Genomic DNA, 17,430 nt, shown 5'->3' with positions numbered 1-17,430 from the left:
AATATAAATATTTATATATAAATAAAACATATACGTATAAATATATTTAATATATATAAATAAAATATGTATCTTAATTCTCTCACCTGTAAAATGGAGATACAGACAGTACCTGCTTTGTAGTGGGTCGTGAGGATGAGCTGAATTAACACAGGTAGAGGGCTCGGAATAGTGCCTGGCACGTAGTAAGGGCTCAAGAGATGTTAGTGGTGGTTTTTAATCCCCCTCAGACACCAGCGTGGCTCATTCCCTGTAGTCAGAAGTCACCTGAGGCCACCACTGGCTGTGTGACCTAAAGTTTCATCACTGCCTCCAAATACACAGGCCACAGCGCCCTTCCTGGCTCTACGTGTTCTCAGATTTATCACCATCTTGGTAAACTATGTATTAACTTATCTTGTTTTTTTCACTTGCTATGTACCATTGTGTGTAATTGGTGATGCTCACATTTTAGCACACATCTGAATCACCTGGAGAGTTTGTGGAATCAGATTAATGGACCCCACCCAAGAATTCATGGTTCAGTAACTCTGGGGCAGGGCCCAAGAATTTTCATTTCGAAAAAATTCCCAGGTGCTGTTGAAGTTACTGATTCTAACCATACCCTAAAAGTACCAAAGAAACAGCGGGAAGCTGATGACATGCGAGGCTAGTCTTTTTTTTTTTTTTTTTTTTTTTTTAATCTTGTTTATTATCTCTCTTACGAAAATGTCAGCTCAGTGGGGACAGGAGTTTTGTCTGCTTTGCTCCTTGATGTATCTCCAGCACCTAGAAGAGCAAGTGCTCAATAAGTGCCTGTCGAGCACCTGTGTATTGACCGCATGACCGTGTCCGGTTTGCCAGTGCCTGTGGCTGGCCCGGCTGCTGCCGCGCGGTCCCCGTGGGGCCGTCCCCGCCCCGCTGACTGCGCGTGTTTGTGCCCTAGATCCCCCGGGCGGCCTGCAGAACCACTCTCGGCTCCGGACACCGCCGCTGCCGCTCTCGCACGCCCACACCCCTAACCAGCACCACGCGGCCTCCATTAGCTCCCTGAACCGGGGCAACTTCACTCCGAGGAGCAACCCAAGCCCGGCCCCCACGGATCACTCGCTCTCCGGAGAGCCCGCGGCCGGGGGCGCGCAGGAGCCGGCCCACGCCCAGGACAACTGGCTGCTCAACAGCAACATCCCGCTGGAGACCAGGTGCGGGGCGCGGGGCGGCCGGGCTGAGACCCTCGGGCTCTGGAGGGGCCCCGCTGTGTGCCCACCATTGGGCCCAGCCCGGGCGGCTGGGGTCTGGGTCACAGCGTAGGGATACGAGAAGGGCGGTGGCATGATGTAGGGGAGAGAGAGCTGGGGCTTGGGAACCGAGCAGCCCTGAAGTTCAGGGCTAACCTGCTGCTTACTGAAGGTATGACCTTGGTCAATTTGCTGACCCCCTTTGTGCCTCCCTTTCATACACCACGGGGTTGCTGCCCACTGGAGAAGGCTGTTGTAACAGTAGATGAGAGCTGAAGTGTGTGAGCGGGGCTGGCGGAGAGCAGGCTCCCAGGGTTTGATCTGGGCCCACACCTCTGCCTTTCCCTACCGTGACTTGGTCACCCTCTGCCTGGCATGAGCTTGCCTGGCCTGCGGTGGGTGCTCAGTGACCGCCATCTCCCCTCACCTCCTCTCCTCCTCTCCTGCTGGCCTAGCCCCTCTATACCCAGAGCCCTAATAATCCCTAACATTGATACATTTGAGTTTTGGTTACAAGGGCTTTCATATGTGGGATATGATAGAATCCTCACAACTTCAGGGACTAGGTATTACTATTGTGATCCCATTTAAGAGACTTGGAAGCTGAGACTCAAAAAGGGTAGGCAGTCCGTGCACGGCTGAGATTTGAACACAAGTGGCCCAGCTTCTGGGTGCAGTGCTGTCTCCCTACACCACCAACCGTCTTCTCCTGGCCTGGACCCCCTCTGCCTCTCCCTTCTTCCAGCCTCCTCGAATGCTTCTTTCAGCTCAGGGATTTCAGTCAGCCTCTCTTCATAGCCTTCTTCCTTCCCTTTGCTAAGCCACTATTTTTCCCAAACAGAAGGGATTTTTTTTTTTTTTTTTTTTTTAAAAACTTCTTTGGAGTGAGTACTGCTAAGAGGCTATACTTTTTTTTTTTTTTTTTTTTTTTTTATTTTTGGCTGTGCTGGGTCTTCGCTTCTGTGCGAGGGCTTCCTCCAGTTGTGGCAAGCGGGGGCCACTCCTCATCGCGGTGCGCGGGCCTCTCACTGTCGCGGCCTCTCTTGCTGCGGAGCACAGGCTCCAGACGCGCAGGCTCAGTAGTTGTGGCGCACGGGCCCAGTCGCTCCGCAGCATATGGGATCTTCCCAGACCAGGGCTCGAACCCATGTCCCCTGCATTGACAGGCAGATTCCCAACCACTGCGCCACCAGGGAAGCCCGGGATTTTTTTTAAGATTATAAAAACCATACAAACCCACTGGAGAAAATGCAGAAAGATAGAAAGACAAAAGTTAGATGTACCCATAATCCTACCACTCTGAGATAAGCGCTCTTGGCTTTGGGGGACATAGCTTTTTCCTATTTTCTCTAAACTGAGGATGAAGTGTCCCAGGCTGGACATTTGGAACCTCTTTCTCAAAGAGAAAGTAGTTCTCAAAGTAGTGGGGAACAAAGATTTTCTCAAACTCCTGTTCCTTATCTGCGAAGAGGACAAAAGTCATACCACATTTGAGGAAGTGAAATTAATCTATACGTGGAAGGCGTACCCATCTGACTCTGCCTGGCGCATGACGGTGGTATTCCCACACTGAGCTAGTGGGTCCAGTGAGAGAAAATCAACATCCTTTTGTGCCGTTTTACTCGTGTAGAATCATTTTTCCAAAAGCAAATTTCTCACAGATGTGGCCCAACCTGCCCCTAGTCCCTTAATTAATATGTTTCTGTTGACAGTCTTTAAAATCATGTGTGACTTTTTCCTACGTGCCTCCTTTGCTGTCTTCACGGACAGAGTCAGATAATTGCATGTCTTCCTACCCAGAGTAGCTTAATCAGATCTCCATTATTTCCAAAGTGCTTATTGAATGACAGCACATGGTTGGTTTTGAAAGAAGCCAGCAAGTAATCGATGGTTCTGATTCTCTGCATGGAGCACGGCAGCTATTCCCTCTGCTTAGATGTTCATTTTTCTCACATAGGATCAAAGTAGGTGGTTCTCGTCCCGGAGTGGAGCAACCCTTCTGCGGCCTCCCAGTCTCCCGAGATGCTGAGCCAAGGAGCTGTGGCTGACTTTCCTTGTTGTCGGCCTCTGTGCTTTTTCTATGTGCTGTTTTCTTCTCCCCCTGCTGCTAGAAAGGGTATTCCGGGGCTTGGGGGAAAAAAAAAAAAAAGTAGGTGGTTCTCCAAGTTTTTCAAGGGAAAGGAAGATAGAGGACCAACAGCAGGGACATTATCCTGATGGTTAGTTTGAGACATGAAGGTGGTCCCAGCTTAAGTCTCTTGCCTCGTTAGCCAGTGCCCACATGCCTGTCTGACCCTCTCTCCTCCCACGTCCATTGCTCAAACCACATGGAACTTTGTTTTCTTTTTTCTTATACTTTATCATTCAACTAGTGTTCTGTAGAGCAGTTAGGAAATGGAAATAAGCAAGAAAAGAAAGTCACCCATATCTACCACCAAATGGTAATCATTGTTAACATGTTGGCATCTACTCATGTTTATATCACATTTTCTTGCTTTTCTAAATCCATTCACATATATAACATAATTATGTCAATTTAATATTCAGTATATGTGTGTATATGTGAGTGTACATATATGTGTATTTATCAGTATTCCATCAAATCCCCAGGCCTTTCATGCCCCTGTGCCTTTGCACATACTCTTTGCACAACTCTCTGCCAGAGTCACCTTCCTCCTCGCTTCTTGGTCTAGCAAAGTCCTTGAAGACCCAGATGAAATGTTTGAGGAAGGTTTCCGCTGTGACCTAAGAGTTCTGTGCATCTAAAGATAGCCTAAAACTGGGAGAGGCGCCTAATACACTGGATAACACAGTCAGAATTCTAGATCTTCATTCCAACTGGTTGACAGCACAAAACTAACAAGGTATAGTTTAAGAGGGATCAATGTCAAGTCTGGCAGATAGATAGAATCAAAAGTAACTGTGATCAACTTGGTGAGGTGGGAAGGATGTGGGCTTTAGATCGGATGGATGTGGATTCCTACCTTGGCTTTAATGCTTACTAGCTGGAGGACAGCCTCCTTAACGTCTCTGAACCTTGATGTCCCCATCTGTAAATTGGGTCAAGAATTCACGCCTCTTGGGTTGGGAGTAAATGAAATATATGAGAAACACACAGCACAGTGCCTGGCATTAAAATACACGCTATAAAAGCCGTTTCCATTTTTGCCGTATATATCTGCTCCCCACATCAACCCTGTGAAGAAAAAAAGTCATTCAAAAATATTTATTAAGCTCCTACTCACCAGAAAAATTGAGAGGAAACCACAGGTTCTATCTCTTGTCTACTTGGAAGAAGTGAGTTTGGCCCTGGTGTTCTGAGGGCATCAGTGATGGTCCACTCACTGTAGCGAGTTGTTCAAAGCACAGATTTCAGGGTCAGACACACCCTATGCTCAGACACCCCAGTGCTCACTAGCTGTGGACCTAGACCTTATAAGTCTTCGTCTCTAAAAGGGACAAAATATTAGCAAATTCCTGTTCTGATGATCTATTGCCACATAACAAACTACCCAAAACTTAGTGGTTTAAAAAACACCAGTTGATTGTACTTCATAGTGTGAATCAGCAGTTCAGGAAGAGCTCAGCTGGGCTGGTCTTCTGCTCCGCGTGGGATAGACTGGGGTCCATCAGTGGTATTTGGCTGTTGGCTGGGCTGGTCTGAAGGATCCAAGATGGCTTCACTCACGTGCCTGACACCTTGGGGGAGACAGCTGGAAAGCTGGGCTCGGTAGGGCCCCTCTCCTTCTGATGGGGTCTCAGGGTCTCTCCACATGGCCTTCCCTGCAGGGAACTGTACTTTGTCCTCAGCAGCTCAAGGCTCCACTGCACCGAGACAAGAAGCCGTTGATCCTCCTAAACGGCTTGGCCCGGAACTGGCACGGTGTCACTTTTGCCATATTCTGTTGGTCAGAGCAGTCACAGGCCAGCCAGCTTCAAGGGAGGGACAGTAGACCCCACTTCTCAAAGGGAGAAGTACCAAGAATTTTCATCCACCTTGAATCTACCATACTGCCTCATAAGGATGTTGGAGCAATTACATAAAATAATGCCTGCAAATGTCTTAGCACACAGTAAGTGCTCAACTCCTTATCATGTAGTACTTGTTGTACAGTAAATATTCACGCAATGCCTACTGTGTGCCTGAGACATTTAAGAGAATAGACTCTTGCAGTAGGATAGAGATAAGCACAGGAAACGTGTTTTAATTGCCTCGGGATCCCCAGCACACAACACAGCCTTGCCACCTGCTGGGGGCTTGGCAGATATTAACACACAGGTGAAATGAATGAGTGAATGACTGGTGGAACAAATGAATGGATACATATACTCACCTGAGACTTGAGTGGGGCACAGACAAGACTTCCCAACGGACCTGGTGCTGTGTGACTGTGTCGAAAAGCAGGATGCCCCAGGGAGAGGCAGGAAGGAAAGGAGGGCCTGGAGAGGCACAGCCTGAGCAAAGCCCTAGAAGCCCCAGAGAGCAGGGCCTGTTTGATACCGTTGTCCTAAACAGCTTTGCCAAGCCCCACTAGAACGGGGGGCCTCCTGATGCCAGAGAAACAGCCACAGACCCTTCCCTAATTGTCACACTGAGTTTCTGTTGAGAGTCTAAAATAAATAGCTGAGCAAACACCATAACAGCTGGTAGAATGACCAGGGGGAAATTCAATTGCATGCTGGCAGGAAAAGGAAGGCTAGCAGAAGGACGAAGGAGAGAGAGGGCTTGGTTAACCCACTCCTTTCTCTGTCCCCGCTGTGCCACTGGCACTCCCCCAGGGCGACTGAGTCCCCCAAGGAGGAGATCGAGTCTACCTGTGCTCCCCAGAGCCGGGGTGTGGTATTGCTTTAAGCCCTGCAGGTGCATCTGTGGTCCATTCTGGTGGGAGCCATGTGTTCAGGGTCCCCTAAAACCTGATCCACTTCTCTCACATTCTGCAGCATCAGGCACGTAATTGATTCCACAGGGACTGCCTGATTAATAACCCATCAGGCTCCTGTCCGATGAAGGGGAAGCTAGAGTAGAAGGCTGCCAGACCTCAGCTCTAACTCATGTGATCTCAGGCCTGGTTTGGGAGCCTGGGGGCCACTTTGTGGTCATCCTCAATTTGGGGAACAGCCCTGCCCACCCTCAGGGATGGGAGACGATCCCGTGGTCTCCAGCCCGGCCCCGATGCGCTTCCCAGAATGGCACACGGTGTCTGCTGGTGCGCCAGGCCGGCCCCTGAGCATCGCAGGGAATTGGGAAGGACGGTCGTCCCTGTCATCGGTGATTCCGTCACAGACATGCATAAGATACAGCCACTGCCACATAAGAAGCTGGAGGTCTAGGGAGGGAGGCAGACCTGTAAATGAATGAATGGAGACAGGGCTGTCTGGGTGTTGCTCTGAGAGGAGAGGAGAGGGTGTTGCTCCCTCGGCTTGGAAGCCTCAAATAACAATCACAACAAACACTCAGAGAGCCCCACCCCGGGTGCTCTAATGAGCTCCCAACCGAGGAAGCTCATTAGAGACTCAGGGCCCAGGATTTTTACTGGGGGCTGGTCACATGGACATTCACCTGCCTGGCAAGTACCCACAATCCAGACTCCCAGAAGGAAAGCAGGTGTTCAGCCTAAACCATTTTGTTTGTACAAATAAAACTCAGTGAGTCAGCCCCTCTTATCAGTTGATGGTGGGAACCCTCCTAAGTTCCCAGACACCAGCCAAGGGCCAACCTTATAAGCAGGCCTTTCGAAGGATAGCAGTCAGGACTGCCATCTTAACTCTTCTGCACAGAAAGGTAGTCTTATTACCCTCCTCACTTTAGAGGTGAAGAATCTGAAGAACAGAAAACTTAAGTAACTTGCCTAAGGAGCTACAGCCAGTACATGGCAGGACCAAGAGCCGTACCCAGGCCGGCTGACTCTGGAGCTTATGCCCCTAATCGCTGTCCAGTGCTGCCTTCCTGATTGTTAAAGGTAGCATCTTGGGGCATGCATTAGTAGACTGTGCAGGGAGAAAGGAATTCTGAGATGAGGGACAGTTGTGCAAAGGCCAGGAGGGAGCTTGGCCTTTTGGAGAGAGAGTCAAGAGTTTGGTGAAGTGGGAGCTGCAGGGGTTTCCCAGTGGAGATGACAGTAAATGGGCGTTACTGGTGGAGGACCTTGAGTTCCATGAACAGGAGGTTGCACTCTTCCCTGTGGCATGGGGGCTGGGGGTGGTAGAAGTGGGGGTGAGTAGCTGCCAACATCTTGCAAATCGAGAGTGACATCGTGAGATTGGCAGGGAAGACCTGGTTCATTTTTGTTCTTTGTTCATCCATTTGTTCAAATGCCAGCTCCATAACTAACTCTTAAGTGTGGTCTTGGCCCAGTCTCTTAACACCCTGCACACCTTGGCAGGGGTGGAGGTCTGCAGAGTGTGGGGTGTGATCCCTGCCTGTCCTGCTCTACCGGGTGGCTGTCCCAGGACTTAGGGGGTGGAAACATGGTCCAGGACAGTGGGCTCATGGTGAGAAGCTGGGCTGTTGAACAGGGCAGTCCCAGAAGAACTACTGACCACTGCAGCTTCCCAGCCACTTCCTTCCCCAGATCCGTGCGTTTTGTGCTTGGGAGGCAAGCTCAACTGGCCCTGGGTCAGAGAGATGGAACCCTGCTTCAGGCAGCTCGGGGACTGGTCCAGGGCCCCCCTCAGGCTTAGAGGGGAGCCAGTCCCCTCCCCTCTCTAAGAAGTGCTTTAAGAGCAGTCTAGCACTACACTGCAGTTCCTTCTCCAAGCCAGCGGCAGCTCTTTCCTTACAAGCAGCTTGGGGCTGTGAGGCCGGAGAGATCTGAGTTTGAGTCTCATCTCTAGCTTTCCACTGCTGTGTGATCTTAGGCTGTCACTTAACCTATCTGGGCCTCAGTTTCCATATCTGTAAAATGAGTCAACAACACCCACCAACGTGAGGTCAGATGAATCCAGTGGCCATACCTGAGCTCCCAGCAGCAGTGGCTGGAGACCCTGCAGCACTGTGACCCAAGGAGGGCTCAGCAGCTCAGGGTCCCCATCAGGAAATCCTCGTCACTTCTGTGTTTCAGAAGAACCAGAAACCCAGAGTGCTGGGGGCAGAGATAGACAGGAAATTTAGCGGGGAGCCTTGAACTGGGAGTCTGGACACCCGGGTTTTCGTTCCAGCTCTGCCACTGACTTGCTGTGTGGATGGGAGCAGGACACATGTCTCTCTGGGTCTTGGTTTTCTCAGCAGTCAAATGAGACCTAATAATTTGACCCAGAACTCAGTTTTGAAAGTACAGAATGAGGCTTACTATTTCAAGGCAATAATGGCATCTGAATAGGCAGCATTTCAGCAAGTGCTCATGTCCCCCCAAACTCCCGAGTGATCTAAATGATTAACATCCAAATTAGCATGGGAATGGACGCTCTTTCAGGAAATCATAGGCACTCTGTCACTCTAGAAACCCTTTGTTCTGTTGCATTGCCTCTTCCCTCGTTTGAATAGATCTGTACTTTTAGGAGATACTTGTCTGCTCTCTCTCTTTAAATAACTGTTTCCTTTTGAATTACAAAATTAAAAATTAAAATCACTCTTGAACCAGACAGTGGAAAATCCCCACTGTTAACATTTTGATCTTTATCCTTTGTCTTTTTCCCCTGAATGTATTTATTTATTTGTTTCCGATGCGTCTTAAGTATAGATTTGACTCTCTGAGAGCATAGTCCTTACGTAGTGATGCAGGCCAGACTCCTACGTGTTCTGGCGAGCGTGCCACGCAGCCACCCTCAGGCCCTAGGACGGCAGCAAGAACTCATCCCTGGCGCCCCTGGACAGGGGCAGTTAGGGCCTGCTCAGGCTGGGCCGTATAGACTATAAGAAGGCTGAAAATTTCCTCGTGAAATGCAGGGAATCGATGAAATAATAATAAAACCTCACCTGTGCTGCCCTCAATTAAACACCAACTGCATGCTAGCGATATGCCAGGCACGCTTATCTTCGTATACCTCATCATCTGCAGTATTTGGCAAATGTTATTTGAGTGCCTGCTTCCACGTGTCAGGTACTCTTCTAGACTCTGGGCACACGGGCAGAGAATACGACCTAAGATTTCTACCCTCATGAAACTAAATGGCATTAGGAAAAAAACACAATAAGCGTACTGTATACATATATACACACACACACACACACACGTACGCCTGCACATACACATATACGTATATACATATGTGTGTGTGTGCATGTCTAGTGCTCTGTGGAAATCTAAAGCAGTGCAGGGGGCCAGTGGGTGACTGGAAAGAGTAGGGTGGGAGCTTTTATAGTTAGGGTGAGAAGGGAGGGACCGATCTGTGCAGGTATTTGGGGGCACATGATTCAGGCAAATAGCAGCAAAGGCTTTATTCCTGTGATGCCACTGGAGGGATGAGAGCAGGGCAGTGGCATGAGCCAGATGATACTTCAGGAGAAGTACCATCTGGATCTCTAAGGAGAGTGAGTCTCCCGGTTTATGAACGATCAGAGAGACGGATTCACCTGCTTGAGGCCACGGGGCATGATGGAACCAGACCCTGCTGACCCTGGGGCCTGTGTACCTCCCACTGTGTCACAGGACCTCCCATCAGGAGGCCATCTGTCTGGGGGCAGAAATGGGGCCACTCTGAGGGACTCCCCTGCAGGAACTCCCAGGCTCTGTGGGATGCCCCAGGGGTAGTGAACGCTACCAGAACCACCTGCCACCCAGGCTGCTGGACCCAGACTGCTTCAGGATCCTCTCAAAGGGAAGGTCCCCACCCACGGCAGTACTCAGAGGCCCGGCTGCAAAATAGTGTTGCCTGTACCCCGGAGTGCCCACGAAATGGTGCTCTGAGATAGTACTTACAACCCCTCACGTTGGTCTGTGAGGCCGGCCAGGGGCAAAGCCACAGGCTAGGCAGCGACCCAGGGTTACAGGCAGAGAGGGCCTGAGCTCTGGCGTCAGACAGACTCAGGCTGCCGTCAAGCTCTGCCGCTTGTTTACTGTACAGTAGGACCTTAGGAGTGTTACTTCTCCGAGCCTTGCCGTGCCAGCCCACAAAACAGAGATGATGGCAGAGACTTTGTAGGTTGTTGTGAAGAGGAAGATTTACACTGGATAATAGTTGCAGAGTTCTAGACAGTGAAAAGCATACGGTGGATGTAGGGTAGGTAGTCGCTATTATAGTTAGCATTAGTACTCCTGTAATCTTTGTTTAGCCCTTGAAAAGCTTCCAACATTCCTCAGTTGGTCCTAGAGCAACCTGTGAGCTTAGTATTATTAGCCCCATTTTACAGATGAAAAAAGTAGTGTAAGATTAGAAGAGGTTAAAGTGTTTACACAAAATCACACAGCACGAAAGCGGCAGAAAAGGGACTTGAATTTAGGTTTTCCGGTTCTCACGACCTGGTCAAAGTCAGAAGGATGGTCCCTGGCAGGGCTGGGCGTGAAAGGTAGCTTTCTGCAGTCAGTCCTTCCCTTGGGCACACACAGCAGGCCGCATGCACCACCGGCTTCTTCGAAATGATTCAAGGGAGGTGGCAGCAATCCTGAAACATCAGAAAACAGGATCCCATGCACTCATGTGTGAGTGACGCCACGTAGCAGGCACGGTTGAGACTAAAATAGCGAGTGTGTCTACCTTCATTCTGGGTCCCGAAATGCTGCGCTGCCCTCAGTGCAAGTGGAGGGACAAAAGAGCCCTCCCCCTCTGTCTCTGTGGCGTACCACCCTCGCCAGTCAGTCATCACCCAGGTCCCCGCACTGCCAAAGGACCCTGACATTCCAGTACCATCACAGCTTGGGGACTTGTGAGAAATGCAGATCCCCAGGCCCCCAACACCTACTGACCCCGAATTTCTGGGGCTGGGTCTCAGCAAAGCACAGCTCTCCAGAGGATTCTGGTGCTTACCCAAGTTTGAAAACCACAGCTTTAGAAGCAAATGGCCCAAAATGCTTGTCTGTCTTTTTCCTTTGGACTAGCAAAGTACGCATCGCTGGCTGTTGTTAAAGCAGACGTAGGCAGGGTGAAGTAGAGGAGAAAGCACAGGCTTCGGAACCAGATAAACTTGGGCTCAAATTCCTGCTTTGAACCTTGCTAGCTGGTAGCCTTGGCTAGTCCTGGGACCTCTCCACATCTCCATTTCCTCGTCTGTAAAATGCGGATGACACTACCTTCCTTGCACTGCCTCTTTTGGAGACTTGAGATAAATGGATATAACATGCCTAGCTCAGCACCTGAGCCATAGTCAGTCTTCACCAGTCAGATCTGTGATTTGATGCCCACAGCTGGCAGACATACAGGTTTGTATGGGGAGTGCTCCCTCCAGATGCCCCGGGCCAGGCCGACCCCGGGCACTTGTGGCTTGCACACAGACCCATTGCCTGGAAACTGCATCCTGCTGGTCTCACGCACAACTGCACCCGTCAGCCACTTTGTGTGTTTCTCTACTCTCCGCCTTCATTGATGCATGACTCATTGCTTCATTCATGTCTCCATGTGTGCATAGAAACCTAGGCAAGCAGCCATTCCTAGGGACATTGCAGGACAGCCTCATTGAGATGGACATTCTCAGCGCCTCCCGCCGTGATGGGTCTTACAGTGATGGGTAGGTGACATCCCCATGCTCCTCCTCTCTGTGTGTGCTCTCCCTGTGGTTCCTGCACTTGCATGCAGACCCTGAGACCTTTCCCTGGGATCTCCTGGGGGAAGTGAGGAGGCCATGTTGCATGCCCATCCCCAAGTCCATGTTCAACTTGCAAGAGTTTATCCTTGGAACACACTGTCCCCCAGCATATTAACAGCAGTCTTGTTAATATGACGCTCCTGGCATCTCATTGGTTGCCTCTGCCATGCTGAAAGCCATCTCATGTAGCAACTTCTATGCAGCACAGGGCCTGTATTGTGTGTATGCTGGCCCTGAGTATGTATTCTGTGGCCTGAGTCATCTTGCACCCCAGCAGGGTACAAGATTCCTCTAAGTGTTACCTTTGACCCTAAGACTTCAGAGGCATGCAGTACGTCCAGTGCACCCCGTTTCCCAGGCTGTGTCCCAGTCCTCTCATGGCCATGGTTAAAGCCAAGCTGTGGAGGATTTCCTGGCACTTAGTTTGGCCACAACCGTGTGCTTTGACCTTGCCGTGCGGCCCTCAAGACTGTAGCCAGGCTGCAGTTGCCCGTCTGTCCCCTCCCATGGCTTTTACCAGGGGCTTGGAAGGCAGCAGACTGGCTTTTGAGGAGAGTGCTTAGAAGGCATTTGCTGCCATTGGCTGTGTAACAGCCACTAGGGGACTCTTGACCATGGCAGAGCTTAGTGGTGGTTTCTTGGTTCCCACTCCTACCAAAACCCCCTTTAAAACGATTGGTATTTTATTCCTCCACCATGGTACAAAGGCAAAGGACGTATTGGAGGGAGACGGAAATTTTTTGGTTTCATAATCTCCAGGGGGCAGAACAGGATTTTAGACACTTTCCGAGTTACCACAATAATTTTAGAAAACACCTAGTTTATTCCCCAAGAAACAGCATCCGAGCCCCATACCTTCCCAGGAAAAGGATCTCAACACTCAGCCTTCTGTCCAGTTGGTAACACCTTCCGCCTTGGCTTGGGTGGGTTCCCCATGGGCAGGGCTGTCCCATCCGTGTTTCGTGGAAACGTGTCTTCGTGTGCCCTGTTTTGTGGTCTGGTACCTGATTCTCTGTTTTTCTGTCCCTCTGTCTCCTCCGTGGTGATTCTCTCTCTCTCTCTCTCTCCAGGCTCCTCTGCATGCTTCTTCTACTGCTGCCTGCATCCTCAGGTCAGTGTGGGCTCCTGGTGAGTTGTCAGCCCCTGACGCCCTCTGGCTTCTCTCCATCCACAGGCACTTCCTCTTCAAGCCGGGAGGCACCTCCCCGCTCTTCTGCACCACATCGCCGGGGTACCCTCTGACGTCCAGCACCGTGTACTCACCTCCGCCCCGACCCCTGCCCCGTAGCACCTTCTCCCGTCCGGCCTTCAACCTCAAGAAGCCCTCCAAGTACTGTAATTGGAAGTGCGCGGCCCTGAGCGCCATTGCCATCTCAGCCACGCTGGTCATCCTGCTGGCGTACTTTGTGGGTAAGCACCTCCCTCACCCCAGCTTCCCTTGGGTCCCCTTTGGCCCAGAGGGCAGTGACCGAGACACCTGTGGGCATGAAGGCACCCTGCCAGCACGGCAGTCAGAGCTTGCAGGGTGAGCAGCGCAGCCCTGGATCACTGGCCTGGCCTGCACCCGCCCCCCTCCCCCCCCGCCCCTGCCCAGACTATCAAGGTCAGCTCTCAGGGCCCTCTCCTGCTCCTGCACGTGTACCAGGAAGGAAGCCCTGCGTCGGCTCTCTCGTGTGGTGGAGGCCTGGCATCAGGCAAAAGCACTCAGCAAGACTGGCTTTTGAGGTGGTCATCTGTGACATGAGCGTCATAGGTGGGAGTCACTAGAAATGAAATGACAAGTTGGGCGGCTGAACAGGAGGCTGGCCTCTCCTGTCGGTGCCACAGTGAGGAGCAGGAAGGAGGCAGGGTGCCCTGGGGTTGGAGGGAAACTGCCAGAGATCAGAGTGTGTGACCTCAAGCCAGGCGGCATGTCCGAAGGTGGTGGTCGGGCAGGGCCATCTCGGGGGGAGCCAAGGTCGAGTGTCAGAAAGGGTCCCAGGGAGCGGTTAGAGCTGCCTGAGGGAGCGCAGAGACCCGGAGCTGCACCGACTGGCCTTCCTACCCGACCCCAGGGCACGTCCGTGATGTAAGCAACTCCTCCGGACCCGCTGCCTCGCTTGCAATGCCTCCCACTGTGCGCTCTTTTGACTGATTTGCAGCACAGTCTGGTTTCCTGCTTCAGACCCTGTGTTTGGTCTTTGGTCTGCTCCCAGGAAAGCTATTAATCTGAAGGGATCAGGGGACGTTGTGCAGAGTCTGCTGCCTCGGTGAAAATCAGCCTCTTAGTAAAGGCATCCGGCGGGGTTGGCTTAACCCTCTATCCTTTCCAGCCTTCAAATTCTATAATTCTAAGATTTAAGGTAGGTCAGACCAGCTTGAGAAGGCCTCGAACCCACGCTAAGGCATTCTGAGATAATTCTATAAGCAAAGGGAACCTTTTAGTGTAAGCCCAATAAATAGAAATGGAACTAGCTGGCAGAAGCCAAAGGAAGACCGAGTGCCGCCCATTGTGAAAAAGAACTTAGCGACGAGCAAAGTCATTGTGGATGGAAAAGAACTGTCTTGAGAGGTCTGGCTCCCACTTGTTCGGGATGCGGAGAAGGGGGTTCAAGCATGGTTGGGGGTTTGGGTGATGTAAGCTGTAAGGTTACTTCCCTTACAAGATCTTTGAATTAAATAAAAACAAGTAATCAGGAAAACAGTAGCCCTGCAAACAAGGAGGTCTCCTTAAACGTCTTGAGGTATAATGAGCCTCGTCTGGTATCCGGGATCTCTTTTCCCCCTGTGAAGATTGGCTTAGAGAATTTCACGGCATCAGGGTCAGGTTGGCATACGTGTTTATCTGTTCTTCTGTCTGATTGATTAGCTGTTGCCGCCTAGAAAGCTGTGTTGAGAAGGATTCCAAGGCTATATTCAGACTCGATGGAAAGGAGTCTCTGTGATTGATTACTCATGTCTGTTGTGGTCACAGGAGTGGAGAATATGGATGACATACCAGGTATTTGCCATCCCTGCCCTGGGTCATTGGGTAAAAGGAACAGACAAACTGGGAGAGGTCAGCACCCACCCAGGCTCTGCAGGAATTTCATGATTGATGTAGATTGGGTTACTGGTGAGGGTTGTGGGGTTCCAAGCACTGTCACCTGGCATGGAAGTTTCTTTGTGGCACTCCCAATACTGTATCCCCACCAACCACTAGCACAGCCCCTGCTTTTGACTGACATTATTATATTTCATAGATGAGTAGACTTTTGAACAGGCAGTGTCACTGTTCATCAAGAGTCAAGTAGTTCACTACATATAGACATCAACTTGTTTTGTGTTGAAGTCAAGGTTTATACTATGTACTATGTAACCTAGTTCAGAAAGAAAGCATCAATCTTTATATGATTAAATAAGCTCTCTTCTGCTTTCCATCCCTTGGGCTTCTTCATCTCCCATTTAGTAAGAATACACGGTCCATCATCAGCTATCTAAAGATAGGGGCTACTGTGGACGGTAGTGAGTTCCCTACCTAGGAAGGGTGCAAACAGTGCTTATGACCATGTAAGCAAGAAAAAGATTCATTCATTGACTGGGCATGTTCTCTGGAGGACCTTTACTTTTCCTTCCAACATTGATAGTCTCAGAATCTACGATTTTGTGAAGTTTCTTTTTCATTCAGCCAACGAAACAGGGTACCTTGAGTCAGGCACTGTGCTGAGTGCTAGGGCCAACAATATATTCCCTACTCTTGAGGTGTTCGTAGCTTAGAAGCAGTGATTGATATGATATGATAACATAGTGGTGTTAGCAGTGGCTGAGGCGGCTCAGGGGCTGTGGGAATACCCAGCCCCAGCCAGGAGGACTAGAGGAGGCTTCCTGTGAAAGGTGATGTTTTAGCTGACTCTTCAAGTCACAGCCAGAAGTAGACGTGAAGGAAAGGAATTTCAAACCAAGGGACATTTCAAAGTCTCGAAAGAGGATGATGTGATGGCAAAAGGGGTTTCTGTGTTTGAAGCCTCTGAGGGGTGTCGGGGACACGACTGGAGCTAATGCAGGAGAGTTTGGTCAGGTTATGAAGATCACCGTGGAGGCCAACTTAAGGACCTTATTGGATGGGCAACAGGGAGCCATTGAAGGGCTTTAAGCGGTGGCAGGACATAGTCAGATGTTTATCTCAGAAAGGTAAGGATGGAGGAAGAAAGAACAGGCCCTATTGCATAAACAAGTCAAGAGAAGCTGAGGGCTTCAACTAAGAGGGTGACAGTGTAGGTGGGGGGGTAGGGTAGATGTGAGGTCGATTTGGAAGAATTCGTCTCTCGAGTTAGGAGACGTCAGTCCACTGAGAATGTGTCCTTGCCAAGAATAAATACGTCCTTCTGACAAAGCCCGATGTATATGGGAAACTTAAAACAGGAGTTTAGATTCTGTATCCAAGGACCAGGTCAGAGAGGCTAGCCTGGGGTCTTCCCTTTGTTACCTGGAAACTCAGCAAGGTGGTGGGGCAGAGCTCACACCAGCCTGAGAGCCTGGATTCCACTCCCAGCTCAGCCAGTGAGCAGCTTGGGCACCTCACTTCTCTCTCTGAGTTCTGATTTCTCATCTAGAAAACCGGCATGACCCATCACCTCAGAAGGATGCTTATGAGTCTGGAGTAAGAGTAAGCTAATGCAGTGAATGCGCTGCAGGTGCGAGGTGAGTTCCTACCTGTCCTCAAGGGCTGGGTTGGCAGCCTCGTGCCTGCTCTTCTCCAGTTGCCGGGGCCAGGGATGAGCTCTTGTTGCTTGGCCATCATCACAGGCTGTGAGGACTAACTTGTAAGGAACTATCAATTATTAAAAATCAGATTAATTGTCTCTGTTGAGCACAACTATCCTTAACAAAGACTTTGCTAGCAGACCAACTCATCAACAGGCAAAAAGCACAGATATTTAATTAGATTTTTGATGAAAAATTGTGTTTAATTTCAAGGGTAATCAATTATTAATTACTGTAATGAGCAAGTCTGACTGGGTTTACTAATTAACTCATTTAAAAATTATGAATAACCTTTTCATTTGTAATTATTTTCTACATCCTATCAAGTTCCAGATAAGAATTGCATCGCCTCACCAACAGAGAGGGAGTGGAAAACAGAGGGTGGGAAAGACTTGTTCTTTCTCTGGTGTCTGCTCAGGGCTGCCGTGTCTGGACAGAACTCTGACAGATCCACTTGACATTCAGTTTCTTGGTTGGAATGTTTATTGGGAAACAAGCAACCAGTGGCCCTTCATTTATAGAGATGTGTGCAGTTATTTTCATAGGAAGATAGAGAAATTGGAGTCAGCACTTACCACCCACAAAGGCTGCAGGACCCAGGGCCTTGCCTTTGGGCCGTCTCCTCGTCCCCTGGGGTGTTACGGGTTGCTCTGGCCTGGGCTGGGAATCTAGGGAGGACCCTCACTGAGCCTGGGAGATCTCTTCCGAGAGACGATGTGTATTTTTGCCTCTGAAGGACACCCATTCAGAGAGGCCGCCACTAGGGTGAGTGCCTTGCTTTAGGCACCCACTTTCTTTTTTTTTTTTTTTAAG

The 17,430-nt window shown here is 50.1% G+C and overlaps 1 protein-coding gene across 1 annotated transcript in view; it reads left to right on the top strand.

Moving 5' to 3' along the window:
• The window catches only part of TENM4 (teneurin transmembrane protein 4), a 745,685-nt gene that overhangs the window by 510,905 nt on the left and 217,350 nt on the right, over positions 1-17,430 (top strand). Inside the window, exons 9-11 of the mRNA XM_057553431.1 lie at positions 926-1,181; positions 11,719-11,817; positions 13,070-13,305. Coding sequence (XP_057409414.1) covers positions 926-1,181; positions 11,719-11,817; positions 13,070-13,305 — 591 coding nt within the window. The remainder of the gene's footprint in view (positions 1-925; positions 1,182-11,718; positions 11,818-13,069; positions 13,306-17,430) is intronic.

Source organism: Balaenoptera acutorostrata, chromosome 9 (assembly GCF_949987535.1).
Source record: "Balaenoptera acutorostrata chromosome 9, mBalAcu1.1, whole genome shotgun sequence".
Lineage (NCBI taxonomy): Eukaryota > Metazoa > Chordata > Mammalia > Artiodactyla > Balaenopteridae > Balaenoptera > Balaenoptera acutorostrata.
Note: the sequence above shows the minus strand (reverse complement) of the source record. Positions and strands in the feature narration are given on the sequence as shown.